At 36.9% G+C, this 25,631-nt stretch overlaps 1 protein-coding gene across 1 annotated transcript in view; it reads left to right on the top strand.

The window, feature by feature from the left end:
* Positions 1-25,631, top strand: part of SAMSN1 (SAM domain, SH3 domain and nuclear localization signals 1) — a 131,175-nt gene that overhangs the window by 27,012 nt on the left and 78,532 nt on the right. The window contains exons 6-8 of the mRNA XM_065875894.1: positions 5,256-5,335; positions 22,878-23,004; positions 24,198-24,550. Coding sequence (XP_065731966.1) covers positions 5,256-5,335; positions 22,878-23,004; positions 24,198-24,550 — 560 coding nt within the window. The remainder of the gene's footprint in view (positions 1-5,255; positions 5,336-22,877; positions 23,005-24,197; positions 24,551-25,631) is intronic.

The following is a 25,631-nucleotide window of genomic DNA, read 5'->3' as shown; positions in this document are numbered from 1 at the left end:
AACATCCTTTTTGTAAAATGCTGTGGGTTTTGTTTTTGTTTTAAATTTAGCAGTAATAGGTAAGTAATTCTATTATAGCTACACTGACAAAGCAGCAAAAAATCTTGGCCTGAGTTGAAGTGCTTCTGATTAGTGATCTTTTCATTGTCAGAGAACAAAAAAGAAAGCCTTTAAAGAAGACTTTTCAGCTTTGATATTTCTCAGATTTTTAAGCACCCCTGTGTTCAGTCTGTGTATGTGTGTGAGTGTGTGTGTGTGTGTGTGTGTGTGTGTGCATGTGTGCCTAAGAAGTTCAGCTGACATTTCAGCAGTACCAGCTGAGTCACAGGACAGTTCTTAGGGATTAATGCTGTGCTAGAAAGAGTTGATGGCCTGAGACCAAGGCTGTCGGTTCCATTGTAAATTGAAGGGAGAAATTTAGTGGGAGAGGGAGAGCCACAAGCTGTGGACTTGAATTTTATAGGTGTAGTAGTTTCCTTTGGAAGGCTCAGAGTATTTCTAAGCAATCTGTGCCCTACATACCAACCTATAATATTTCTTTCTCAATTTAAACGCTACTATTTAGCTGTTAATTGCATAATTACTCAAGAGTGGTTTACTGGGCTTGAGGATAGGCAGACTGTGAAGTTTACTGAGGTGAAGATAGGTAGGTGCATTGTTGTTATCATCCACAGACCATGTTTTTATTGAACACTAATGATGAAATTGTAAAGACCATCTTTCAATAAAACAGAAGAAAACATATAGGGAAATGATAGGAGTGACATAAACTCCTAAAGAATCTATTACATACTTCAAGAACAAAAAAAGTCCATTCCTCTCAATTTCAATATCAAAATGGTATTTCCACATGACACAAGTTATATTAACAGCAATTCAGTCCTGAAGAATATTGAGCCTGATGAAAGAAACTTCCACAGGCTGTATTTAGCCAAGGATTTGTGCCTGGTATTTTAATCCATAAAGATATTCACAGACCCCAATAACATGATTATGTTATGTTGCTTAAGACAATTTTATCACAATAGTTGAGAGCCAGAAGCATTTTTAGTTTATGTAGTCCATTTCCTTCTTCTAAGAATACTTTCATCTAAATCTACATCTGTGATACTGAGACTACATCTGTAAAATACATGTAGCCTACATTGAGTGCTCAGGACTTTACAACTGAAAGATTGGCATAATTTAGGTATCAAGGGATATTAATCTATAATTCGTGTTAATTGTTTTGTTTTTAGCATTCTAAACAGGCAGAATATTCATAATATTCATTTTAGTAAAATTAAAATCGGTTTAAAAAATCTTTAAATTTATTTTGGCCTTGGTTTTATGGGGGGGAAAAAAGCCTGAAAAGAATAAACTTTGAAATCTATGAATTGGAATTTACCCAAGATCAAGTTATGATTTAAGTAAAGATATTTTCAAGAACAGGGTTTTCCTTATTTTATACCAGAAAATACAAAGAATAAAAACAAAGCAAAATTTAAAAAATGGTAAAGGAGACAAAACGCACTTGGAGATTTAGAGATTTTTTTCAAATGGTGTTACTCTGATAGACTATTCCATGAAACAGAAAATATGTGAAAATAATTGACTGTGTTTGTAAAGGATATAAGGGGCTGGATACATTCAGGAAACACGGTTAGTGATGGAAGGAAAATTAACTCTACTCATGCTGCTGCAAAATTATTTTTAAAATGAATCCTCTTTGCATATGACTTTGATGAGATTCATTAGAAAAACCACATTGGTAAAGACATTAGGACCTTCCAGTTTAACACTGGAGTTACCATTAGTTTGAAATATTCTTTCTTGAATTCTAGTCAGTATCATTATTTGGCCAGCCTTTTCAGAGTAAGCATAAGCATATAAATATTTCAGTTTAACTTCTCGAGATCTTGTTCAGTCTTCTTCTTTACTGGCTTGATACCCTCATTTTCAAGATGGTGAATGTATAGAGTCACAGGTGCATTTACCGTTCTGCTTAATTTTCAGGGGCCACAATTTGATTGAGACATTATTTCCCAAGAGCATGTACTTTAACTCTGTTTAGACTGGACTACATGAGGAAGGACAGAGGGAAGTCTGATCTCACACCGGAATGTCTGCTTGTGATGCGGGAATAAACTTCCTAAGCAAAGGCTGCTTCTTGCCACAGCAGGCCTCTTTTATTTCTAAGGAAGCCTTTCTGAATAGAATGACAAGAACACTCTGAGTTTTAGTGTTTTATACAAATGAATCTTGGTATCCCTTCAATCCTTTAGGAGAGTTCTTACTAGAATTATAGTTACCTGAGTATGGTCCGAAGTCTAATTTCCATTAGAATCACCTAGAAGCTGATTAGAGATATTGGTTTTTTAATCAAATCCCATTTTTTTCCTGCATCTGAAGGGCGGGTGGAGTCTGAACGCTTATGCTGGAAGATACATTCTTATGTACACTGTCTTTTGTGACCCGCTGATGTAGTTCATGCATGTACAGATAATCTGTTGCTACGACAGACCACCCCGAAACGTAATGACATAAAGCAAAATGTTATTCGGCTCATGGATTTTGCCAGTCAGAGATTCAGTCAGGGTAGTGCTTCACGACGTCTGAGGCTTCCTCTAGGAAGACTTGAATGACTGAGGAAGACTTAAATGTCTGGTGGCTGGAGTCATCTAGAGGTTTCTTCACTCACGTGTCTGGTACTTGTCTGGGTTAACTTCAGGTTGGGCTCAGCTGGGGCTGTCAACTGGAGAACTAAAATGTGGCCTCTCCATGTAATTTGAGCTTTTCCCAGGCTAAAGCCTGGGTTTCAGGAGGGAAAGACATGAGAGGGAGCTTCACACATCACACAAGGAAGTGTCTTGAGAGTGAGTATCACAAGAGACCCAGGTAGAAGCTGCCAGCCTTCTTCTGACCCAGACTTAGAGGTCACAACACATCACTTCCACTGCATTCTCCTGTGACAAGCAAATCACTATGGCCAGTTCATTTCAGCAGAAGGAGAATTAAACTCCATTTCTTGGTGGAGGAGTGCTAAGGGCACGTTGCAGAAGAACATGTGCTATGGGAGATATTGTTGTGGCTGTCTTTGGAAAATATAACCTGCATATTGCCTAATTCAACTATTGCCTTTGTTGCTACTTCAGACCAAATTGCTCCTATCTTTATAAATGTTTTTGGCAGGGTAACATTTGGGAGGTTAGAAATAAATGAAATGTATAAGATTACAAAACAAAGAGTTAATCTTCATAAAATGCTATTTTCCTGGTGTCCCTTTCTTCGTCCAAAACCCTCATAAATCTCCCATTTTTTAAGCAGAGGCCACAAATGGGTAGTTTTAGAAATAAAGTTATTTTGAGAAAAAGCTTGTTTAGGCCGTACAGTATTTTAAAAATCAAGAAATTTTACCTTAAACTTCATATATTTATACTCTGTTGAGAAACATGAGGGACATTGCCAATCCTGGGTCCAAAGTCTAAGGTGATTTCTGTTGAGAGAGCTGAGAACAATGGCTGCCCGTTAGCAATGGCGGACGGATCTTCACCTCACCACAGATCTCCCAATGTCTCCTTGACAAAATTCACTTCATTGAGTTAAATTACTTATTTGCCTTCTGTAGATGTTTATATTTGCAGCACTGGTCTCGTGGGTTATGTCCACATTCCTCCACCTGGCACTCAAGGTCCATTGCCATTTGGCCTTACTCACCCACCCAGGCTCACCTCCTCTTGTGCAATATCTAGAACTGCCCTCTGACGTGACCAATCTCAATTTCTACATTTAATTAAACATGTTCCACTTATTCCACACTATAGGCTGGTGTTCACAGCATTGCTGCTGTATCTGTAACTTTTCCTTTTCTTCTGCCTTTCCAAACAATCTCCATTCTTCAAGCTTCCACTGAGGCCCTGCATCTTCTGGGAGTACTCTGGGTCCTGGTGCTCTCTTCCCACCGTAGTGTATGAATCACTCATTCTACTGCCTTGCACTGTTATGTACGTGATATAAATGCATTGTGCACATCCTTCACTCTGTGGCTTCCAGATTCGAGAGTACAGGAGTCTATTTCACTGGTGTTTTCCTGAGCCCAAAAGAGTAATCATAGAGGGAGCTTTCCAAAATTCAGTTTCGAGGGATCAAAAAAAAAAAAGAAAAGAGATGAAAAGGAATATAGGAACAGAGGAAAGAATTTTTTTTTTCTAAGTACAGAAAATAAATTTTTTAAAAAAGTGTAAAATCTCTGTTTCTATCATTCTGACTGTGTGATGGCAGATCTTTCTTCAAAGAACCATCACAAAACCAGCTCATTTTAAAATTTCAGCATTTTCTGGAGCCCTGTAGTGTGGTGACTCTGATGTGAAATATTAACTAAGTGGTGTAAATAATTCTGAGACTGAGCTGTGAATTTAATAGATCTTTTAACCATAGCTATAATGGGGATGGGGGGATAAACCTGCTTCTGTTTTTCACTATGCGTGGAAGGTAGGCCTTGCCTCTTCCTTCCTCCCCCTCAGAATACAAGAATGAGGAATAGTGGAAACTTGAAGTAGTAGTAGTGACTGGGGGAGTGAAGGTGAAAGAAAAAGTCATTGGCCTGGAGGCCAGGTGATTTCTGTGGGTCTCAGTATCCTCATCTGTAAACTATGGGGCTTGGAGTAAGTGATCCATGAAGTCCTGTCTTCGCGCACTGTGTATGTCAGATTTATATAAATGGAGCCCCTTTTACAGGGCCTGAAAGGGAAATGCTGCTATCTTTTGAAAAGGTTTCATTTAGCTGCAAGCAAACGGATGACACACTCCAAAGCTTTTACCAAAGCAGGCAGAGAAGAATTTCAACATAAATAATTCATGTTGAGAAGACATAAGCTAATGAAGCTCAAAATGCCAGGGATGGAAAGCTCGGTTTAACAGAAACAAGTGAGGTGATAACATTACCTCATAGCATTTTGGAGTTAGAAGTGGTTTAGTAGCTCAGACGCTACTCTTCTATAAGTGGGAAGGAAACTGAGTCCCAGAAAAGTTCCATGGCTTACTCAAGGACACAGCTGGTCAGAGGCATTCTTTGTTTTTTTTTTGTTAAATTTCTATTTTACTTTGATTGGTTTCTTATAAGAACAGTGTATCTTTAAGAAAGTAAACGTTCATGGTCTAGTCAATATAAGGCCTTAATAGACTAAAGAAAAGTATTTAGGTATTCACTTTCACTTAAACTTCTTAAGTTTTGTAATTTCTGATAATCTCTGTGTAACACTTACCTCTTTTCATAGATCTAAATGAAGATGATTTTCTTTTGAGTAATAATAGACATACTCTTCAAGGAAGAAAACTCCAAGGCATTTCTTATCAGGTAATGTAAATAATCAACATTTACACGGTGTTTTGTGAAAATCATCTTGTTATTGATGTGTACGTAGTGTACAATACTTAGCCTTGTAGCTATTTTGTATTTAGTTACTGCAGGCTGTTTTGTAATTCATATGCTTATGTCTCTGTGAATTGGAATATAAATGAAAAAATTAAATGATGACGAGTTAATAAACCATTTTGATTATGCAAAACATCATGCTCTATAGCCTTTTGATAAGTAACTCTGAACTTGGTAAATTAATATACTGGGATTTTCTCTGGCAAAACCTGTGCTAAGTGTTTAGAACTATCTGGCAATCTTCAGTGAGGGGCATGTCCCTCACGTTTTATGCTTGATGTAAAAACATATACTGTGATTTCTGACATAGCCCTTTAAAACTTGCATTAATTAGCCCAGGAGTTCAAGCAATTAAGAATGTCTGAACCTTGGGCCTCCCTAATAATAACAACATAGCATTAATTAACAGCCAAATAATTGCTATTCACCCTGTAACAAAAAATCATATATGAGTCAATAGGGCCAACTCAGTCATCATACTGATTTTTGATATTTTTCTGACAGCCATAAGGTTCTCTTTAATCATTCTGATGGTTTTATTAGAAAATTCAGAACTGACCTTCCTCAGCACAGTAGATTGATCAATAGGCAGATGGTATGTAGCATATGAATTATGAGGGGTTGATTTGGTGAGGAAAGGGAACTCAAATTCCTAAATCCAGCCTGATTTCTGAGGCTGTCGGAGGTCCTCCGATGAGTTAGACAGTGGACCATAACTTTTGATCAAGCACAGTTCCTGCTGGCTGCTCTGATGCCGCCGGAGTTATAGAACTATGCTCCCGAGAGAGGGCTGCTGCACCAGCTTGCACTTTGCCGGGAAGTCTGTCAACCAATGGGTTCTCCTGCAGTGTACGGTTGAGAGCTCTGAAAACAGACAGAGCTCTGCTGGAGTCTTAGTTTGGCCCTCGTAGCTATATGACCTTGGGCAATTTACTTAATCTCTCGATGCCTCAGTTTTCATCATCTGTAAAATCAATCTATAAAGAACCTATATCTCATGGCTGTCATGAGGATTAAGTGAAATACTTCATTAAAGCACTTAGCCTCATGGCTGGCATTTAAGAGATGTTTTTAAAAATTTAGTTGTTGCTATAGAGCCTCGTCTCTTCTCTTTCCTCTTCCTTCTCCTCTTACTCTTTGCAAGAATTTAATGACCCTTTCACGAGCACAGCTGACAGATTATCTCCGAAACATGCAGTTTCATCCTCCCAAATTTAGATGAGCTTAAGTGAAACACTGTCTGATAGCAAGGAAAAAATAACAGCTGGTTTATAGTAAGAGCTCCCCTGACATGTTTTGTGCCCAGAGGAATTCTTCTTTAGGTCTTTAGTAGAAAAATAGAACTATCTCTTAGAAATAAGAAAATGATATAGAACATTCTTAGACTAAAGGGTTAAAGGTAAATCTTTAACACCAAACTTTCTGTACAGTTTAATTGGCTAAGAAATGATTCTTCTAGAATGGTAACCATTCAAATGTACTATGTAGTTTATCACTAAAGATTAGTTGAGGGAATTCATACCCAGTGACAGACAGGCGGGAGCTATCTAATCTAGAAATCTTCATTTGAGAGTTGGGAGGTGGTCTTATCTATCTTTAATATCCCTCTTCTTATTCACAGTAGGCATTCAGTTGAACTTAGTTAATTTAGAAACGCTTTTTCTGTATGACAGAATACTTCAGTGTAACAGAGTATTATTAAATATTAAGCAGCGCTATGAAAATTATTAATATATTAACTCCTTGTGACTGAGGAAAAGAAAAGTAGAAGCAGTTTACCCTTTGAGAGATGAAGGAGAGAGGGAACCATTCTCTGGTGTGGAGGGGAAACTGGCCCTTTGGTGGAATCCATAAGAATGGACTTTGGCACAGACTGTGGCCTCTCATCATGTGAGCAAATGACTTACCAGAGCATTGTTTCTCCAAGTGTGGCCTGGGGACCATCTATATCAGAATAACTTAGGGTATTTGTTTAAAATGCAGATTTCTGGGCCACACCCTGGTCCAACTGGATTATCATGTCTGAGGTCCAGGAATCAGTATTTTTATGTGAGTTTTCAGAGGAGGCTCAGTACATGAACCATGAGACTCGGGGAACCAGATAGTTGATGAGAACTTGCCTGCAGACTTGATGTCTCACCTTATTTTCACTTTACAAGCCCCAACTAGGTTCAGGTCTGGTCTGGGAAGAGAGCAGCCTCCTGGAAAAACCAAAGTTGAGAGTTGTTCCATATTACAGGAATGATATGCATTCATTACAGAACTTTTTAGAACTACATAAAAGTAGAAAGGATCAAAATACTGAATAATATCTTAAAAGGGTGAATATATTCATATCACTGGCAATTTTACTGAATATCATTAACATGGGATAAAGTTCATAAGATGTAAAACATATTATAGTTATTATTACCCTAGGACCATGCCTACAAAATATATTTTGGACAATACAAACATTCAGAATAAAAGATTTAAACATGAATTGAATTTCCAGCCAGAATACATTCAACCAGACATGTTTCCTTCATGTTCTCAAACTGAGAAGATGATCTCAGAAGTAAAAGAAAGTACAAGAAACCAAGTGGCCGAAGTGGGGGAAGATATTTATGGAATGCTTTCTCCGATACTGCCTTTACTCCGTGAATATTTTTGTCTACTTGGCCTGGGATTAGTTTGTTGGAGGACCAGGCTTGCAGGAGAAGTGCTCAAGGGGAGAGTTTGAAGCAAAGCCAGCTGCCTGGTACTGTGATCATTATAACGACCATAAAGAACGTCTTGCGGCAACTTGACTCCCAGCCTTGATTTTTGTATCCTTGTTCTTGTTTGTTCTTTTCCTGCAGCATTCAGTTGATGGCTCAAACCTTTTGTAGCATATTGAAAAGGGTATAAAATATGCAGTAATACGGACTTTGGGCCAATATATTTTCAAAAATGTTTCATGCCTCATTTCTCATGTAAATTCTTTGGTTGCATGCGGCCTTCAGAGCACCATTCATATTCATGATGTAGAAGAGGGCTAACATTTATTACTTTCAGTGCTAGTGGTTTTCAGCACTGTCAAGTACCTCCAGCCAGGAATGCACCAAAGCATTTTCTCCCTGAGCAACTTCCGTGGAAAAAGTGTTGCTGAATTTTTTAAATATTAAAATAAATATTTATATTTATACACAATATATTTATAAAATATATAAATATATTTATAATATATTTACATATAAATATATAATAAAATATATTTTATTATATATATTTGCATGTAAATATATGTTTATATTTTTATAAAAATATATGTACATTCCCCAAAACCTTAGGTTCCCTAAGGTTAGAGTGTTAGATCACTCCATACGCTTTCAATCAATTTCTTTCTTTCTTTCGCGGTACGTGGGCCTCTCACTGCTGTGGCCTCTCCCGTTGCGGAGCACAGGCTCCGGACGCTCAGGCTCAGTGGCCGTGGATCACAGGCGCAGCCGCTCCCGGGCACTCGGGATCTTCCCGGACCGGGGCATGAACCCGTGTCCCCTGCATCGGCAGGCGGACTCTCAGCCACTGTGCCACCAGGGAAGCCCCCAATCAATCTCTTTCTTGATGTTCTTTTCTATGGCAACTGTAAGGATAAGTATTTGAATCGTCAGCCTCCCCTGCAGTTAGGGGTGGTCATGAAACCCAATTCTGGCCAATGAGATGTAGTCAGAAATGCCTGGGGAGGGCTTTCTTTTTTGAAAAAAAATAAAGCAAATCTTCATGAGGAGAAAGCTTTGTCCTTTGCCCTTCTCCCTCCCTGGAGCTGGAACTTGATATCTGGTAAGTTAGCAGCTATCTGGCAACCCTCAGGGCAAAAGGCACATGTTAAGGATGGTGAAGCAGGCAAATGTGTGGAGCTTTATTCATCATTGACGTTCTTGAGTAACTGCATCAGCATTGGACCACCTATGTCTGGACTTCTTATTGTGTGGAAATATAAGCCCCATACTTGTTTAAGCCACTATTGTTAGGTTTTCTGTTCCTCAAAGCTGAATGTATTCCTAACTGATATACTTTATTTTTAAAATGGTTACTTCTGCTAATACTGAATCCTAATTGGTTTAAGATATTAGACCCAAACTGTGCTCACAGAGTTGGATGATGTCTAGAATCAGCTCTGACTGTACAATCTAGACTAGCCTCCTTCAATTCTCAAGCAGTGTAATCACCATCTAGAGTTGGGAGTTAGTCATTTAGTCTGTAAGATGAAAATTAGATTAATAACAAAAAATCTATGGACTACATACAGTTCATTGGCTATATATATACTTAAAACTGTATCCAGTACAGCACAGCATTGTTGGGAAAGGTGTGTATATTAGATCAAAGCAGAATTGCTTTTTGGTGAGCTTAACTGAGGTCATGACACCAAGTGACTAGGGAAGAGCTTTAAGGTTATGCTGTGATCCTCTTGTTAACAAGCAGCAGAGGGAGGTCCCTCATTAGGTTTCATCAGACAACTTTTCTGTGGTTCTAAGCAAAGTTGTGAACAAACCATAAGGCAGGAAAAAAAAAAAGAGGCCAAAATGACAGATTATTTAAATAGCTCCTGAAAGTGTCAACTAAAAAATAGTCCTTACATGTGATGTGATCACTTAAAGATGAACTAATGATGTTGTGCATTGTTCTTATTTTCAAGTACTTTCTTCTCCATTATATAACTTTAGCTACTATATTATCTGTTGCTGCATAACAAATTACCCCTAAATTTAAGGGCTTAAAACAGCAAACATTTATTATGCCACAGTTTCTGTGAGTTAGGAGTTTGGCAGTGGTAAAGCTGGGTGATTCTAGCTCAGGGTCTCTCATGAAGTTGGAATTAAGATGGCATCTGAAAGCTGCCTAAGCTGAAGGAACTGCTTCCAAACTCCCTCTCGTGGCCGCAGTCAGGAGGCCTCAGCTCCTTGTGGGAGGAGCTGTTTGGAGGCATCGGTCTCTCACCATGTTGGACTTCGCATGGGGCTGCTTGAGTGGCCTCACAGCATGGAATCTGGCTTCTCCCAGAGTGAGTTGTCTAAGACACAGAGTAAGAAGGAAACCAAAATGCCTTCTAAGATCTAGTCTCAGAAGTCATATACCATCATTTCCAGCTTATTTTTTATCTGTTAAAGGCAAGTTATTAAATCCAGCTCATACTAAGGGGAGGGGCCTTATGACCCATCTTTTGAAGAGAGCAGTATAAAACAATTTGTGGGTATATTTTAAAACCACCAGAGCTACCTAATAATATTTTGAGGCTACAGGTGGAGGTGGATTCCTGCATCCCAAGATCAATATTATAACTCATTTCACAAACAGAGAGAAGTAGAATTCTATTTGGTAGCTAGAATAGAATGTAACCTCTTTTATTTTTTTTTTAACTTTAAGACTTTAAAGAGTGGCTTTAATTGGTATTAAGAAAACACTGAATGTTTTGTAATGTACATTTTTGTCTCTGGTGAAATGAAGTTAAAATCAGACTAGATCTTATTTCAGTATCCAAAGTTATACTCTATCTATGTATCTATCTATATTCCCTTTCAAAGCAAGGAAAAGAGCTTAAGCAACCTTCATTTTAACTTTTAGTTTATTCACAGAAAAGGAAATGGCTGGTAGTAACAAATGAATTTTATGAATGAGCTGTGTTATCTAGCCAGGTTCTAATTCTAAATATCTGTGGGCATTTTCACCTCTTGATCATCTAAGAGGTTGATAGGAATTATTTGGGTATTTCTCAGTATTATTCTCATTTTTAAAAATTAATTAATTTATTTATTTTTGGCTGCGTTGGGTCTTCATTGCTACATACAGCTTTCTCTAGTTGCAGTGAGCAGGGGCTACTCTTCATTGTGGTGCGTGGGCATCTCATTGTGGCGTCTTATTGTGGAGCATTGCCTCTAGGCACGAGGGCTTCAGTAAGTGTGGCTCGCGGACTCTAGAGCACAGGCCCAGTAGCTGTGGCGCATGGGCTCAGCCGCTCCACGCATGTGGATCTTCCCGGACCAGGGCTCGAACCCGTGTCACCTGCATTGGCAGGCGGATTCCTAACCACTGCACCACCAGGGAAGTTCCAGTATTATTCTCATTTTTAAAAGAATTATATAATTTAAAAAATGACTAGCAAACATATTCTGGTAGCTTAAACTGTGCCAAACTAGTTGATATCTTTAAAAGGGAACACAAGCCTGAAAATGTGGGCCTAATTCTTTAAAAATCCACATGCTACACTCAATGGCAAAATAAAATCCAGTCACTCAGTACTAGTTTCCATCACTTCAGCTACTCTGTCAGTTTCTACATTTTGCCTCTTGGCTTTGGTCTAGAACTTGTGGGACTTCTGCCTAGCTTTGGTTACTATAAAGTAACCAAACTTGCTTTACCTTTATATGAGTCATAACTCTTGACTTTGGAATTGTTTAAACTCTCTGTGCCTCAATTTCATTATGTGTAAAATGATGCTAAGAAAAACTTCTTATGATTGTTATAAATATTAAACGAAGCAGTGTATGTATACTACCCCTAGAAGATATTCAATGAACGTTTATGTCCTTTCCCTAAACTCTTCTTAATCCCATTTTAAGACTTCTCCTCAGAATAAAAGTTGAAATTCGTGTCTGTTTTCTATTATAAACTCCATCCAGTGCCTTTTGCTGTAGGCTTGTGGTGCCCTGGGTAGAAACCGTGTTTAATGCCAGGTACTTGGATTTTTCAAAAGAGTAGAAGTTGACAGTAAGGACCTTACATTGACAGGAACCAAACATAATAAAAATATCCTGTGCTATTGATGCAGGAAGGGGAACCTCTTCCAGGGCCCAAGGGTGAGCTCTTGTCTAACACTCAGAAATGAATTGCCTGAGGAGACACACGTGCTGACAAAACAAGAGACTTTATTGGGAAGGGGCGCCTGGGCAGAGAACAGCAGGGTAAGGAACCCAGGAGAACTCTGCCACATGGCTTGCAGTCTCAGGTTTTACGGTAGTTGGGTTAGTTTACTGGTTGTCTCTGGCCAATCACTCTGACCCAAGGTCCTTCCTGGTGGCGTGAGCATCACTCAGCCAAGATGGATTCCAGTGAGAGGGATTCTGGGAAGTTGGTAGGACATATGGACTAGAGTCTCCTCTCTCCTTTTGACCTTTCCCGAATTCTTCCCGTTGGTGGTAGCTTGTTCCCCATTCCTTACCAGGACCTCCTGTTGTAAGATAACGCATGCAAGTGGTTACTACGGTGCCTGGCCAGGGCGGGCGGTTTCAGTCCCCTAACACTATGAGGCCAGATATGACCCAACTCCAAATGTATATTTAGTTTGAGTTTAAACTCCATCAGAGTTTCAAAGAGGGATAGCCATTATGTACCCAATGATGGAGGGCATTAAGGGAAGAAGGAATAGACGGCTTCATAAACCATTTTTCTGACCCTAACTTTCTTTCTACCAAACTTCTTCTGGGCTTTGGACCTTGTGTTGGGACTTGAGTAAGTGAGGGATGGGGAGTGAATTCACTATACACATAATATATATATATACTATATGTACATACATCCACATACGTATTCATCTTTGTATACATGTACGTAATGATCAAGTTACCGATGAAACATTAATCACTGTACTTTGATAATGTGATAATTTTGGTTGAGGAAATGAATCCTTTCCCAGTTAGTTATTCTGGTATCTTTGTACAGTTTTGTTTTTGTTTGTTTTAAAGAATGTCAACATCAATCTTCTTTTCTTTTTCTAATATTAAAAAGGGTGACATTTGAATGTTGAAGTTCTTCTCACTCCCAAGACATATTAAGCCTCCTGTATCATATTTAAGTGGTTTCTCCATCTCTTTCCCAATAATTTTAATGCCATGAGCATTGTTTTCTATAGTTCTTTGTTACATTTGTTTTCAGCTGGCACATGGAAGTGTTTTTAGAGAACATAAAAAGACTTGTCCTTATTGAGAAAGTTCCTGACCCAAGAGAAGCATTTCCTTCAAAGAAGGATGAGTTTTTAATGTAAAAAAACTTTCCCTAAAATTTAGCAATTTCTCCTGAGACATGGAAAATCTTTTAGTGTTATAAAGTATATCACCTTTGTGTGCCGACCCTCTCTTATGACATTGAAATCCTCAGATCACGTCAACCACCTTCCTTTCCTTGTTGAGCTATTGCTAAACAGAGGTTCAGGGAAATGACATGTTTTAGCAGGTATGGAAAAATTTCCAGGACACTCATGTACAGCAGCAAGTCTTGTAGTATTATGGGCTTGAATAGACTGTAAATCCTCTTTGCAGTTCTTTTTCCAGATTGGCTTTTGGGAACACTATAAGCTAAATTATATAACTTTCTTTGATTATTATTTCCCAAGATGTAATATAAATTTGCAGAGTCTGTGGCAAATAACCATCTATAACAGATCATTTTCTTTATGTAGGTACAAATATAATAGTTTCAAGACATCTCCATTTATGGCCTGCTCTTCCCAAAGATAATTAACATGTTAACATCTAAGTTTCTATAGTTTTCTTCTCAACAGTACTTTTTTGTCAAAGGAATGATAGCTATGCTAGGTAGGAAGAGGTGATGGAAAGGTACTATTTAAATATTACTTCTATTCCCTGAAAGATTACTGTACCCTACCTTTGCTGTTTCCCATGCCTTCTGAGTTTTTAATGACTAGTTAAAATATCAAAGAGCTGTGGGGAAAAAAACAACTGAATCTCAATGAATACTAGAAGGACTTCCCCGATGAAAATAAGGCTATGCGTTTGGGAAGACTAAGAGATAACTTAATTAGAACAGAATCAAAAGAACTGGACCAAAGGACCTGGAGCTACCACTGACTGTGTTCTTAGGCTATGAAATTCATATTTCTGTGCCTCAGTTTTCTCACCGTTAAGGTGTTGGACTAGATGAATACAAAGACTTTTTCAAATGCTAATAATCAGTGATTAATAGTAGCTCATTCCCACTTTTTCCTTGATACTCTTCTGAGGTCCAAGAGTTTATATAAGGTAGCGAAAGGGATACATATATAATGTAATGTCCCTAAACTTATTTGAGCAGCAATGCATTCCTATGATCCAGCTCCTCATTTTGCAGACATATAGGGAAGTGAAGTGGCTTGCTCAAGTGCGCGTGTCTAGTCACAAAGCAGAGCATCACAGCAGAGCAGTCACTTGTCTGCAGTCCAAGGCTGGTTCTATTAAACCAGGTTTTCCTGACACTTTTCATTTATTTATTGTGTATGTTAAATTATAACTCCTAGATACAAAGGTTGTATTTTTTCTATGTAATTTACTATACCCATAGCTCCTTATAGTGTTAGGAATCCAACAGGTGCTTAAAAAAAATTAATTAATTTGTATACTGGCTCTTAAATTTCTTATCATTCACATTTTTTGGTCAGCTAGAGACTGTACCCCCCCCACCAAAAGAAATGTGCTTATGAACTGTTCCAGAAACTTCTTCAAAATTTCAAAGCAGAGGATATTACATGGAAGTAGGAAAGATATTGCTTCTGCAGCCTTTCCCCTTAAACCAACACAACCTCATTTGCATCTCTGACTTGTGTAATCCTGGCAGCTTCCAGATGGCTTGGCAGTGTCTCCACGTTAAAAGACAGACCGCAACCTACGGGTCAATGAGCAAAGAGCAGTCTTGGCTACTCGTACAGAAATGGGGAGAGATGGCTGTGAACTTGTAACTTCCTTGCGTCTTGGAAAATAGAGCCTAGGTGACACATTATTCCAAGACCAGAATTATGCACCCCAAAATCTGCTTGAGAGGGAGAAGAAGGAGCCAGAAATCGGTTAGAGCTTGAGTGGGTGATTTGTATTTATCTAGTGGGATAAGCGTGTTACACAAAGGGCTTTGTTAGACATGCTAAATTACATTGCTTAGCTATTCGAATGCCTGCTAATCCTCTAGGCAAATGCATTTCCTTTCCGCACCTTACTTGGTGCAGTCTTTCCTGTGAATAACCATCACATTTTATTTGTATTTCTCATATGACACACATTCACCTTTTCCTCCAAATGTATTTTTCACCAACTGTTCATTCCCATCTATTTATTGAGCATGTTAGAGACCGGGGTTGAGATGTGCAAAACAGCTCTGGAACCCCAAAGAGCTCACCTTTCAGGGGAAGGGACAGACACAGAAACTTAGGTGACTGTTTTCTAAAATCACTCATATTAAGCAAGGAGCATCACAAGGCAGACAAAATATCTTATTCTCTTTTGCGTCTCCCAGAGGTTAGGTGCTCAGGAAATATGTGTTGAATGAATCAGTAAATATCTTATAAGGCTTCTAGGAGAATATATTCTATTTCATTAATTAGTGTATGCACCTGCCTATTCAATGACTTTTTTTTTATTGTGCCAACCCTATTTTAAGTGCTGATACAGTCTTCATTTCATTTCAATTTCTATCACAAAAATAATACATTTTGTAATTATAATTATGTAAGTATATTTAACATCAACATGGCAAGTTTTCCACCAGTTATTTCTTCAATCAATATTTCTTTTGTGTAAATGAATTATTTCCAAATTGTCTTTTTAGCTAGTTGTAGTTCCAAAGAAAGCAGTGAAATAAACCTCTGAGATGAAACTTGTTTACATTGATTGATTCTAGTTCATAAGCCTCTTGGTTTTATTACTGTCCATTGAGTTACTAAATGTTAATTGATCATTGTGACCTTACAAATTATCTTCTTAGAGTATGTTTTAGGTCATAAATAGAGAGTAATCACTTTCACGTGAAAGAGAATGGAGATACAGTTTTGGCAGAAATAGATTTGATTAAAACAAACCTATATTCTTAATACATTTTTTAAATTATATAATTTCTCCCAATTATAGAAGTAATATGTCTTCATTGTAGAAAACTTGGAAAATGCCGAGTATATAAAGAAGAAAGAAGGCACTTAGAAGGGTGTTTATACAAATTTGCATTCTGATTTTCCACTTAACAGTGTATTGTGTGCATTAAAGAAATCATTTCTAAAGCCCTAAGAATTGGCAAAATTTGAGTAAATATGTGAAAAGTCATAAGACTATGAGGTTCAGAGAAATTGTCAATGCAAAATACATGAAACTACTTGAGGTTTCACTTCAGGGTGTTCATTAAAGCTTCCTTTTAAAATAAACCAAGATAATAACTTTTTAAAAACCTCTATTTCCTCTGTTGAAGAAATTATGTGCTATAGATGTCAGGTGATCTGGTTTTTTCTATTTGAATACTTGCTAAAGAGATCACTAGGAGGAAAAGTTTTCTAAATCAGAAATTAAGAACAAAAAAAGAACAAAGGGAAATTATTTTACTTCATTCAAGGTCTATCATGTTACTTTCCAACTTCCTTTTCATTAGTAGCATAAAGAGATCGCAGTTCATACAGTTAGATGACTTGGATTTACTTAGTCTCCATAAGCCTCAGTTTCTCCTGTGTAAAAGGAAGGGGATAAAATTAGAAGAGATTTAAATTCCCTGGTAGTGAAATACATATATGAAAGAGAACACATGTATAAATATATGTGATATTAAATATTCATATGTATTATATATAAAGACATATATAAAAGAAGATATATATTATATATTATATTATATTATATATATATATGAAGATAGGCCTATAAATCTATATACCTGATAATTATCCTCTATATTAGAGAACCCGTATTTAACTTATAAATCAAAACTCTGAGTTTGGTTGGTCTTAATTTGACCATCAATACCAGATAACTAGTAACTAGATAATTAGTTGGTTCCTAAAAATCTTGTGAGAAAGAAAATTGGATTAAAAGTCAGAATACTTGGGCTTCCCTGGTGGAGCAGTGGTTGAGAGTCCGCCTGCCGATGCAGGGGACACGGGTTCGTGCCCCGGTCCGGGAAGATCCCACATGCCGCGGAGCGGCTGGGCCCGTGAGCCACAGCCACTGAGCCTGTGCGTCCGGAGCCTGTGCTCCGCAACGGGAGAGGCCACAACAGTGAGCGGCCCGCGTACCGAAAAAAAAAAAAAAGTCAAAAACTTGGTTCTCATCCTAGCTCTGTTATTAATGAATTATCTTTCCCTGGATAAGCCACTTATCTTCTCTGGGTTTTCTCTTTTTTTAAATAGGGTGGTAGACTAGAAGTCCAGTAATTTCCATCCTGGCTCATAAAATATGATTGTAGGACTAATCCAGTTCAATAATTCATTGGTGCTATTTTCTAAAAATTGTTCTATCATCCTAATAGTCAAGCAAAGTGTCAGAAAATGAGGTGTATTTAATCCAACACTTGTAACAAAATTTTTACATTATTTAAGGAATGTAAGCCAAGTGAACTAAAAGATATGCACATTTACATATAAAAATATAGTATATAAATATTAAAATATATTATGAAAATATTAAATTTATATTCACATATAATTACCATTTTGTTGAAGGAAAACAATAAGTAAGCAAAATACAATAATTTTTAAATTTCCTCTCATTTCTCAATTCCTAATCCTGTTTTTTGCATCATTACATTTTGAAGAAATAGATAGATTTTACCAAATCAAGTCCTCATCCATTTATTCATTCATTCATTTCATATTACTTATTTATTTATTTATTTATTTTGCGGTACACGGGCCTCTCACTGCTGTGGTCTCTCCCGTTGCGGAGCACAGGCTCCGGACGCGCAGGCTCAGCGGCCATGGCTCACCGGCCCAGCCGCTCTGTGGCATGTGGGATCTTCCCGGACCGGGGCACGAACCCGCGTCCCCTGCATCGGCAGGTGGACTCTCAACCACTGCGCCACCAGGGAAGCCCTCATATTATTATTTTAACTAATTCATATGGAGTACTAACTGTCAACAATGTTACAGATACTAACGATACTGCATGATACCTATATAGAAGGGTATGGTTCCTACCTTCCTTCAGTTTAGAGCCTATTGGAGAAGAAAGACATTTAACCAATGATGACACAAAAATGTAAATCTGAAATTGCAGTGAAAGACAAGACTGTAAAAGAATGCAGACCTAATTTGGAGTTGGGAGTCAGGAACGATCTGCCTGAAAAAAATGACATTAGGCTGAGGCTCCAGGGGTGAGTAGGAAGCAATTAACCAGGTCAAGAGAATGAGAATAAGCATTCCAGGCAGACGGAGCAGCATATACAAAAACCCTGAGGAAGGAGAATTACAGAGATTAGGAAACTAGAGGCCTGCACCTGGTGAGCCAGTGGGGACCCTAGAGAAGTGGGCCTTATGGACCCAATTAAGTTTTGGATTTTATTAAAAGAATACTTGGGATTTCTGCAGTCATTTAAGAGATAGTAATATCACCAGATTTACATCTTTCAAAGAGAGCTCTAACCTTGTATTACAAATCAACTAAAGGAGTACAAAAACTAAAAGAAAACCAATTGGGGACTTGGCAATAGTTTCAATGAAAGAAAATTAAACTAGGGTGATAACAATGGAAATGGTAAAAAAGAAACAGCTTCAAGACACATATTGGAGAATAGAACAAACTCGGTAATGGGATAAATATAAGTAAACAAAAGAGAGGTAAATGGCAAAGGTGATAATCTGATTTATGGGATATGCAGGAGGGTAGATGAAGATGGCATTCAGTGAGTTGAAGAAGACCAGATGAGAAACATGTTTGGGAGCGGGGCGGCTAGAGGTCACTCTTGATCAGGCTTATAAATCATTTTAAATAGACAGTTGGAGAGGTGAGTCTGAAGCTCTGAAGAAAGCCTTAGAGAAATAAATTGGAAATCATCAGCATATAAGTGGTATTAAAAGCTGTGTGTGTGTATGTGTGTGTGTGTCTCTGTGTGTGTGTGTGTCTCTGTGTGTGTGTGTGTAGATGAGAAAAAAAATGATGGCAATGTTATATAAAGGCCCAGAGCTAGTTCTAAAGGAATTTAAGCATTTAATTTTGAGAGAAAAGGAGGTGCCAGCATATAGGAGTTAGAGAAAAAACAGCCAAAAATAGTGAAAGGAAAAAACAGGAACATATAGTCACAGAAGCCAAGAAAAGAAAGTATTTCCTAAAGGTCATCATGGTCAATATTGCTGAATATCAAGTAGTAATGGAGTTTGTGGAGTTCATTGGACCACAAAAGCAATTTAAATGGAATAGTAGAGACAAAAGCTGATTGATGAGTACATGAGATGGGTTGAAAGGATGAGAAATTAAAAAGATTAAATTAAAGGAAACATACACAGTTAGCTTTTTTGAGAAGCATGCCTGGGAAAGGGAGTAGAAAGAGTGGTAAATAAAAGATTGTGAATTAAAGATGGATGAGATCAGAGCACGTTTGAAGGCTATTGGGAAAAGTCCTTTAAAAAGGAAGATGATCAAAATTCAATGAAGAGGGAAGACGAATAAAAATATAAGCCAAGTTGTGTCACTCCTCTGATTAGAATAAAATATATATTCCTCAGCCTGCTTTAAAAAATCTTCCTTGAAGACTCCTAGTTAAATCTCCGGCCTCATTTCATGCCACTCTTCCCTTCTTTCTCTTCCTTAGGTATACAGTAAGAATTCTCCCGAGAATTCCAGGTTTAGAACCTTTGCACAGGTTGTATCCTCTTCCAGGAATTCTCTTCCCTCTGCAATTTGCCTAGCTCGCTCTTTTCCATCAAAGTTTCAGCTGAAATGTTCTTCCTGACCATCCACTGAATCCAAAACGATCTCCAAATTTTCATATGTCTGGTTCCTTCTTGTCATTCAAGCCTCAGTTTCAGTACCCTCAGTGAAACCCTTCTGATAACCTAATGTAAATTAGTAACTCCCCCATTCCCTTGCCATCACCCTGTGAATTCTTAGCACAGCACTTCTTATGCCACATTTTATTGTTCATGTGCTTGTTTATATGTTAATGGTATGTCACTTCTCTCTAGAATGTAGACTATGAAAGCAGGGATCTCATCTTACTTGCTCAATGCCGTATTCCCAGAAAGTGTGATAGTGTTTGGCATATAGTAGGTGCTCAATAAAAGTTTGTTGATTGGTTGAATGGTAAGTTTAATTTACAGGTCGTTCTTCTTAGAAAATATCTAGAAATTAAAAGGCACATTACGGAAATTTTAATCAAATTCAGTCTAAATATACAGGTAACAGATTAGAGGATTGTAGTGAATAACACTATTATTTAAAAATATTCTAGAAGATTTATTTTTAATAGAAAATCTTAGTGATTCTATACCTCTTATAATAATATTAACTCTAATTTTCATGCATCAGGTATATACAATCTAATAGCAAGAGAAAGTTTTCCAGAAGTACTTTGCTATTAAAAAGTAGCCAGCCTAATATAAACAATTTACTACGAGTAATCCATTTGGTAGATAAAACATAAGTATGAAGCCAAGAGTATATTTACATTCAGCAAGCATTTATTAAGCCATGCACAATCCTAGGCATATCGGATTCAAAAATGAATAAAATGCAATAGACTGATCTCTAATAATTCAAATATGAGTAAGTGAATAAAGATATAAAAGTTAACAATACTGTGTCTTAAAAAGGCTGTAATAGGGCTTCCCTGGTGGTGCAGTGGTTGAGAGTCCGAACGGGAGAGGCCACAGCAGTGAGAGGCCCGCGTACCGCAAAAAAAAAAAAAAAAAAGGCTATAATAGAGTGTGAACAAAATAATGCGGGGCCAGTTTGTTTTACCACCTCTGGGCCATGGAACCACACATTTGAATTTAGACACTATTCAAAAGTTTCCATTCCTCCTAGGGGTAAATGGTTAATAAGAAATTCAGTTACCCTGGATCTAACATCTTTCCCCAAATCAAGTGAAAGTCTTTTTCACAAAGAAGGGGGAAAGAGAAGGTTATTTTTCTGCCAGTGTTTCAATGGAGCAATTAAGCTTTGTAAGATGAAGAGGTTGCCATAAGAAAAGAAGCACAACAACAAAAAATACTGTGCTCAATGGTTGTGCAATGCCAGCTCATTATTTCTGGCAGGGGCTAAAGATTAGAAAATCACTCTTCTTGAGTTGTACTAGACCTGTAAAGCTGAGTAACTCAGAAAGTACTGAAAAGGAATACTGGGGAAAATAATACAAAAATAAATAGCAATAGAAATCGTGGTAAGCTAAGCATGACCTTTGGAAAAAGAGGAAAATTTTGCATATCTAAGAAAATCTCATCACAGTCCTCTCTGTAAGATTAAAATGATTTCAGTATTTTTCCATTTATTTAATGCAAGCAGGTATGGCTCGCTCTGACAAAACATCCCATTTCTTATTTAGGTATTATTATGCAGACAGAACATCAAGTTTATGTTGGTTGTTCAAAGTCATTCTTAAAGACCAAGAATAAGAGCTAAATATAATAATTAGAGACGTTTGCATGCCAGAGATCCTTTTCTTCCAAATATTTCTTTGGGCTTACAGTCTCTGTCAAAGGATTGGGAAGCACTATTATAAATATGTCTCATTCAAACTTTAATGAGGAAGCAAATCATTCACCTTTTAAAAATTGCAGCATCTATTTTGATGTCATTTATCAGCTGTTCGATGAAAGAATGAGGCAGAAGCAGGCAGAGAAGTATTTCTGAATCCTGAGTTTTCTGAATGAAAAAGAAGTATTCCTCTATGCATAATTTCTTATCTTGTTAATACAACAGAATACAGCTGTCTTACCAATTAGTATAACATTTAGCACATAAAGTATTAATTTCCAAAATATTTTGAAATCTTTAAGAGAATAATATCTTAAAAATAATAGGTAAAAGCAATATAAATACAAATTTGTCAACATTAAGCTAGCGAGAAATATTTCTGTATCTTCCAAAATAGCCTTTGAGTTATTAAAGCAATGTTAATTTTTTATCGATTTTTTTTTTTTTTTTTTGCCACAATAAACCAATGACTAAATACTAATGACTATGTACTAAAACATAACATAGAATGTTGTGGCTGTGTTTTTGCTTTTCTCAGTGTGTATCTTTTAGAAAGCAAGAGACTATTTAAAGAAAAGTATATTGTTTGAAAATATTTTATACTTGAAATAAAATGCTGTTTTACCAGAAGTTTCCAAAAGGAAAATAAAGAAAATTGTATTCTGCTTTTTTTTTTTTTTAACACTATCAGTCTATTCTAACACACGCAAGTAGCAACTTTCAATTTCTGGCTCCATCTACGTTATGTTGCAAAGGATTTTTTCCTGTCCACCATTTCACCTTGAGCAGGGGTGCCTCATTTATAGATTGCTCTGGATTCAATCCATTTTGCTGCATTTTGAAAAAGAAAAAAAATGGTTAAAAATTGCTCCGTCTTGTTATGACTGGCCAGCTGTAATATACTTTACAAATTTGAACCTGCAAAAGGTGGTGTGTTTTCAAGTTATTGCTTAAATTGTCTCAGGCTACAGGTCAAGGTCATATTATTTAATTTTCCTACGTTTATGATCTCGACACATTTTATATTTAATTTTTTGTGGAGAATGATTTGTCTTTACCCCGAGCTGTGTTTGTGCTAGGCCATAAAATCAGGTGATGACCCCGTGGAATCCGTGGGCACCTTAAAGAGACTACAGAAACTGGTTTGGACCAAGAAAGCCAGGGTGCCAAGTCTGAATGAGATGAAACCTACATCAATAAATCTCCGTAAGTAAGAACTCAAAGAGATGATAAAAACGTTTTGAGGAAGAATTGGGGTAGCATATATTAATGGACATTTTGATAAGGCCTTAAAGTAATCATTAAACGTTGAGTATTTTGGGGGCTTTTTGCCAAGTTATTTGTGAAACAAGTATCTTACACTGTTCCTGAATTTCATCCATGACATTCCCTTTCCCCTTTCCTTCAGAACCAGACTCAGAGGAAGAGTAAGAGAAAGCTATGGGTAAAGCTCAACAAGAAAATAAGGGTCAACATTGTCCACTGTTCCCATTCCTTGGCCATAGAAAACAGTATGATTCAGTTTTGATGTGAGTGCAGCTAATTGGCAGATTGTGATATGCAACTTTGATTTTCATTTATTTACAAGAATGCGCTATTAATCATAATCTTCTGTTTATACCAGCTAAGCATTTGAACTTAAATAGATTCGACCATATGGCACAATTTACTAAGGGTAATATATGTTTCTATTTTCTATAAATGTTTTATATACTAACAGAAATTTCATCAGACCCTACACTATATGCAAATATAGGTCTCACTAATCAACTTTATAGGACCAAAGATGTACCTTTTTCTTTTGTTTTCTCAGTCTTGTTCTTACTTTTCCAAAATATTTCACCATGAGACATACCACATGCGTAAATCTCTGCAGATTGATACTAAAATAGAGAATTTTAGGATACCAAAAGAATTTCCAAAAATCTCTACTGAGATTTCATTCTTTTAAGTAAGGCAAAGATTTCATGTGCTTCTTTATGATACTCTCTTATACACGTGACCTCAAAAATTAAAAATATTTAAGAATAGAAACATACCATATCATGCTTATAACATGTGGAGAATTTTTCTTAATTTGTATTTTTTCTACAGTGTCTTTCAGTACACTATTTGCGTGTGGCTTCCAGTTATTCCAGTCAAACTGGCTTTAATCATTATATATGCCTTCAAAAAATTTTAGGTAAATCTGTTTTTACAAAAGCAGTCACTTAATATATCAAAGATTTACCCTTTAAAGACATGCTATTGTAAAACTATTTTGTGAAATTATATGACTTCCTGGTTTAGCCTGTGATGTTCATTCATTTCTATTATATAAAGGGAATTAAAATAGTCATAATTTCTACATGTGAAAAATTATTAGACAGACTTACCCCTTATTTTTCTTTACCATTCAGAAGATGAAGATGAAACATTGATTTCTTGTATGAAATTAGCCAAATCCCAAGAAAAGAGAGTTAATAATGTTAGTACAAGGAGGAAGGAAGAAATGGAGATTAGGTTGGATTCTACTTCTGCATCACTGGTTAGACCCAGTACTTCAACTGGATGCAGCTTGGCCAAAATATTATCCCACAGTGGAGGTGAAGTTCAGATGTGGAAAAGCTGGAAGCCTTTCCCAGAAAACCGGCTGTGGACATATGTTGATTTCCAAATTGACCGGGTTGGACCCTGGGACAACTGTTTCCACTGCACTCACCACCCACATCTCAAGTCTTCTTGTACAGATATGGATCTCCCACACTCATGGGTAAGTTTGTAAACTACGGAAATGTATCATCTTATCTGGTTGTGTGTACTAGCTGGAAAGAAACAGATAACAAACGTACTATTCAGTCAAATTTATGAGTCTCTGGAAAGTTACCAGAGCTAGAGCTGTCTTTCCAAAAAGCAATGCAGCTCTTGTGACTTCTGCTATCATGTTACTATTAGACATGTTCCTTGTGTTTGAATAAACTACCGTATAATATTTTCCAGGGGTTTCTTTTTAACTAAAGGAAGACAATGGATGTTGATTCAGATCAAGAAGATGTGCGTTGAATTGTCTAAATTATTGCCGTTGTCTTGCAGTTTCAGTGACAAATAATAGCTAATTTAAATGAGCATTTTCTTTGTGCATGCTATTCTTCTAAGCACTTCACATGTATCATTTCATTTAAATTTCACAACAACCCTATAATGTAGGAAGTGTTATTCTACTATTAATTCCTTCCTATTTTACAATTGAGAAAAATGAGGTACAAAAAAGTAACAGGTACAACATCACAGATCTAATAAGAAATGGAGCCAAGATCTAGAAACTAGACTAGGGATCCTGATTTAAGCTAATACATTATAGTGTTTTCCATATACTAAGCTAGGTCCTAAGGCTATATGGTGCAAGAGAAAGACTATGGATTTGGAGTTAGACAAATCTGGGCTTGAATCCAACCTCTGCTATTTGTTTAGCTTGGGCAAATTATTGAACTTTTTAGTTTCAATTTTCTCAATAGTAAAATGGAAATAGTAATATTAAACTCATGAGGTAATTGACAAACTAAAATTAAATAACACAAGTATTCTAAGATTTAAAAGTGTCTAACTTTTTTCAACTTGAACATAAGTTACTTATCTGCCTGGTATATTATTGTTTCCTTTAAAAACATTACCCTATCCCTTCAGACTCAGATCAAATACTTTGTCCTCTAGAAAGTCTTCCTGGGTCATGCCAGACAGGAAGTTCCTTCCTTTGAACTTCTAGATCACTTAAGGGCATTATTCTTTCATTGTATAGGCATCAAATATATATTGGTGTCGCTGTGTGCCAGTACAATATTAGACTGGGGACGCAG

The sequence above is a fragment of the Phocoena phocoena genome, chromosome 4, assembly GCF_963924675.1.
Source record: "Phocoena phocoena chromosome 4, mPhoPho1.1, whole genome shotgun sequence".
Lineage (NCBI taxonomy): Eukaryota > Metazoa > Chordata > Mammalia > Artiodactyla > Phocoenidae > Phocoena > Phocoena phocoena.
The sequence above is the reverse complement of the archived record's forward strand: the minus strand, read 5'-3'. Positions and strand labels throughout refer to the sequence as shown.